This window comes from Ceratina calcarata, unplaced genomic scaffold (genome assembly GCF_001652005.2).
Source record: "Ceratina calcarata isolate Rehan_Ccalc_2016 unplaced genomic scaffold, ASM165200v1 scaffold3359, whole genome shotgun sequence".
NCBI classification, from domain to species: Eukaryota; Metazoa; Arthropoda; class Insecta; order Hymenoptera; family Apidae; genus Ceratina; species Ceratina calcarata.
The window spans coordinates 1-3,360 of NW_017156375.1; the positions used below are offsets into that span (position 1 = coordinate 1).

Genomic DNA, 3,360 nt, shown 5'->3' on the forward strand with positions numbered 1-3,360 from the left:
CAGGCGGGGAAAGAGATATCGATCTGTCTAGACACCGTCGAAAATTCGTTCATGGTCTCGTTCGTAGTGAGAATAACGACGTACAGCGGACGCATCACGAAGTCCCTGTATTTCTTGGTCTCGCGTGACATCCTGGAGAAGCTTACGACCATCGTCAAGATGCCTTGTTGCGAGAAAGCGCGAGTCCATATGTAAGTCAGCGACGCGTAATTGAAATCTGCAAGAATAATTGTTCCGCTCTCACCTCTTTCTGGCGAGCGATCTGACCGGCGAAGAAAGTATTCCGAGTTGGAAATATAACGGTGCAGTATTGACTACGCGTTCACATGAATTAATTCAAGTAATACAGTTAATCCCACTACTTTCACACGCACAGTTTTCGAGAAGAGTGAACAAGACTCACCGGTACTGTTATCCGAATGCACAATTACGATGCAACTTGTCCCGTAATAGTTACGAACATCCTTAATAAGGAGAGTATAACTGTGAGCGTCATTTACATCCGTCACGAAACCTGGCACTGGCAAAAGCAGCAATGCGATGATAACGCAACGAATCATCTGTGCCATCTCGCATCGAATATAAACGATCATCAAATCGATTGATGATTAATGCAATAGTAGAAGCAGTATTTAATAACTTTCTGTTTCCACCGATTCATCCATTCCCATGCGAATTTTTACAATTTGCTCGATTCTCTTTCTCAGCACTTGCTCGCTCCCAATGGTGACTAGTGTAACTAAAATAAAGCATAAAGAAACTCTAACTGCGGCTGTTATGATTTATCGAGTTTACGGATCAAGGGACAGGGATCGTATCTCATTAGGTACATTAATGTCCCAACGAATGCATCAACTGCACAATTATGTGCTTTATGTGTATACGAAGATTAACATCGACAGCTGTAATACGCGTTGCAACGTCTGCATGCATTTGTATCGGGAAATCGGGAAATGATTTAGTGGACGCTTTTACGAGTGTTAACGTTAGACTGTAACATTCATTTCGTAAAAACGTGTTACATTTAACCGAGAACACGCAATATACGCAATTCGGAGGTATAAGGAGATAAAGGAAAAACGCATAAAATTAGTGCTCGGTATCTCTTTATTAAGAACATCACTATTTGAAGTTAATTAACATCGCGTGCATGTATTTCACTGTAACACAATTCTACAATAAGTATGATCAGTGCGAACACGGCACCACCTGCGAATATTATTAACGCAGACGCAACGCTAAAGATTCCGACCGGTTCAAATTTGGTCTCCTCATAATTCATAGAGATTTTCCGCGAACTCGTCAGACCCGAATGTACAATCTTCTGGAGACTACAAAGTAACGATGAATGTTTTTTAATTATATTGTTAGAGAACAGAAGGAAAGCGAGTAAAACATCTGATAAATACTAACTAGTAATTTATGATTGAAGTGTACTGGCTGNTTTCACGTTAACTGGTAATGCATCAGGTGGTTTCAGTACCTTCTCGATTCTTCTTGACAATCTGTCTGATGATGACTAAAAAATTAAATTTTTTAGACACGATTCTTTTCCTATTATGTTCCGTTACAGATTAGGTCTACTCGTACAGTTTATCTGTAGTCGCACCAATAGTTGCAGTGCAATTGCACAACGCGTGAGTGAAGGTAAAAACATATCGTGATCGAATTATCTATATTTGGACCAACTTACGGTGAACGTGTCGTAATAGGCGGAATCTTTTTCAACGATGATCTTGTATGAGCCATCGTTCAGGAGCTCGTCGATTGTACGTAAAGAATCATCGTGGACGGTGCCCGTTAAAAAAGATATGAGAGAAGCAGAATAAGCAGCGGTCGTCACAAAACTCGTAATTAACACAGCTAAGTATGCTAATCTCAACGACGAGTAACGTGGGACATCTGTAGAAATTATATCATAAATATTTTCCGAATTCATTAAAATTTTCAGCTTACCTGTAATGCCTTGCTGACAAACGATGCTCCAAATTCGCATGAACTCTTCGATTAGTAGCTGCTTTGAATTAGTAGATTCTACACAAGCTCTTATGAAAGTCGAAACAAACGGAGTAATTACTGTTGTCATAATTATACACATCCAAAGACAGAAACTGAAAGCCTAAGGACGGACGTATTTTAACAGCTACGAATATTTAATGATATCGAAATTATTAGTGTATAGATACCCTGAAATAGGCGAACCATTTCACCGCAATCATTTGGGGTTGCTTTACATAGATATAATGTGCTGCTGTAGCAATGGGAATCGTAAAATCAACGACACCAAGCCTATTAGTAGTCATCGAGAAAGCACATAGACTAATGTCTACCTGCCCTGAAGCTACCAAACTAAATGCTCCATTCCAACGCTTCGTCGACACGTTATAAATTCCAAATACTTTTTCTTCAATTACAGTGCCGATAGTGAAATTTAGAACCTTCTGAAGAGTTTCGACTATATTACCAATATATCCTTCCATTTTGCCATTCTTCATCGTAAATAACATCGTATTCTATAACAAGTGAGAAACGGTCACACTCTGAACATTTTTGCATGTAACGATTTCGTTCGAATTTTAATCAATACTGTGCAAAACAAAGTACAAATGTAGGTACATCTTGCCTTGGTAGTAACTGCTTTCAGGACTCTCCCTCTAAAATCGTTTCTCCTTTCGTACACGCTTAAATTTGTCAACATCTCAAATTGTGATGATTTCCCATCGTGATGCCATTTTAAAAAATCGGAAATCTCCGTATTCTTTCCGTCTATCGAATACCATTCGCGTATAACAGGGTCGTCTACACACAGTACCAGCATTTCAGTATCGAGCATCAAATTAAACATATTGTCACGTGGAGAGTAACAATAAGAATCCATTCTGCTTGGCGACGGCAGAAAAAGCACGAGCCACGTGAATGAAGACATTTTTATGTCCATTGTACGATTAGCAAATTCATCGGCTGCTCGTTTATTCGGTATGAAAACGATGATCAACGGTCGAAGATTCTTGTAATGTTTCGTGAGCTGAATAATATTCTTAAATGTGCCGCATGCCGTTGCTATCTGTTCGCGGTGAAGAAGACGAGTCCAGTCGAATATTACATGTTGTATTATAAAATCTAAGTGTCACAAAAAATATTTTACACATAGCAGAAGGATTCAAAGAACGAACAAGGAAAAGACTCAAAAGCCATTACCACCGAAATGTTTCTTATTCGTGGTTCCTGGATGTAATATGTAAACAGAGGAAGTTGAATGAGAAGTATGAATAAATTTGATCAAAGTGAGGTAATCAGATACTTCATTCATCATATCTGCACCCGTTAAATGAAAATAAATCGAGACGAAATTGAAGTACA

General features: G+C 38.8%; 2 protein-coding genes across 2 annotated transcripts; both read right to left on the reverse strand.

Annotated features, from left to right (window-relative positions):
- Positions 1 to 35: 35 nt before the first annotated feature.
- On the reverse strand, positions 36 to 769 carry LOC113464334 (uncharacterized; the record flags this gene model as incomplete). The annotated part of the gene is made up of 2 exons (XM_026813485.1): positions 404 to 769; positions 36 to 217 (listed from the first exon to the last, which is right to left on the reverse strand). Coding segments are annotated over exons 1-2 (372 nt in total), but the record flags the coding sequence as incomplete, so codon positions are not given.
- A 666-nt stretch (positions 770 to 1,435) lies between these two features.
- LOC108624926 (glutamate receptor ionotropic, delta-2-like) lies at positions 1,436 to 3,342 on the reverse strand (the record flags this gene model as incomplete). The annotated part of the gene is made up of 6 exons (XM_026813486.1): positions 3,199 to 3,342; positions 2,624 to 3,120; positions 2,187 to 2,513; positions 1,957 to 2,119; positions 1,694 to 1,902; positions 1,436 to 1,519 (listed from the first exon to the last, which is right to left on the reverse strand). Coding segments are annotated over exons 1-6 (1,395 nt in total), but the record flags the coding sequence as incomplete, so codon positions are not given.
- Between the last annotated feature and the right edge of the window lie 18 nt (positions 3,343 to 3,360).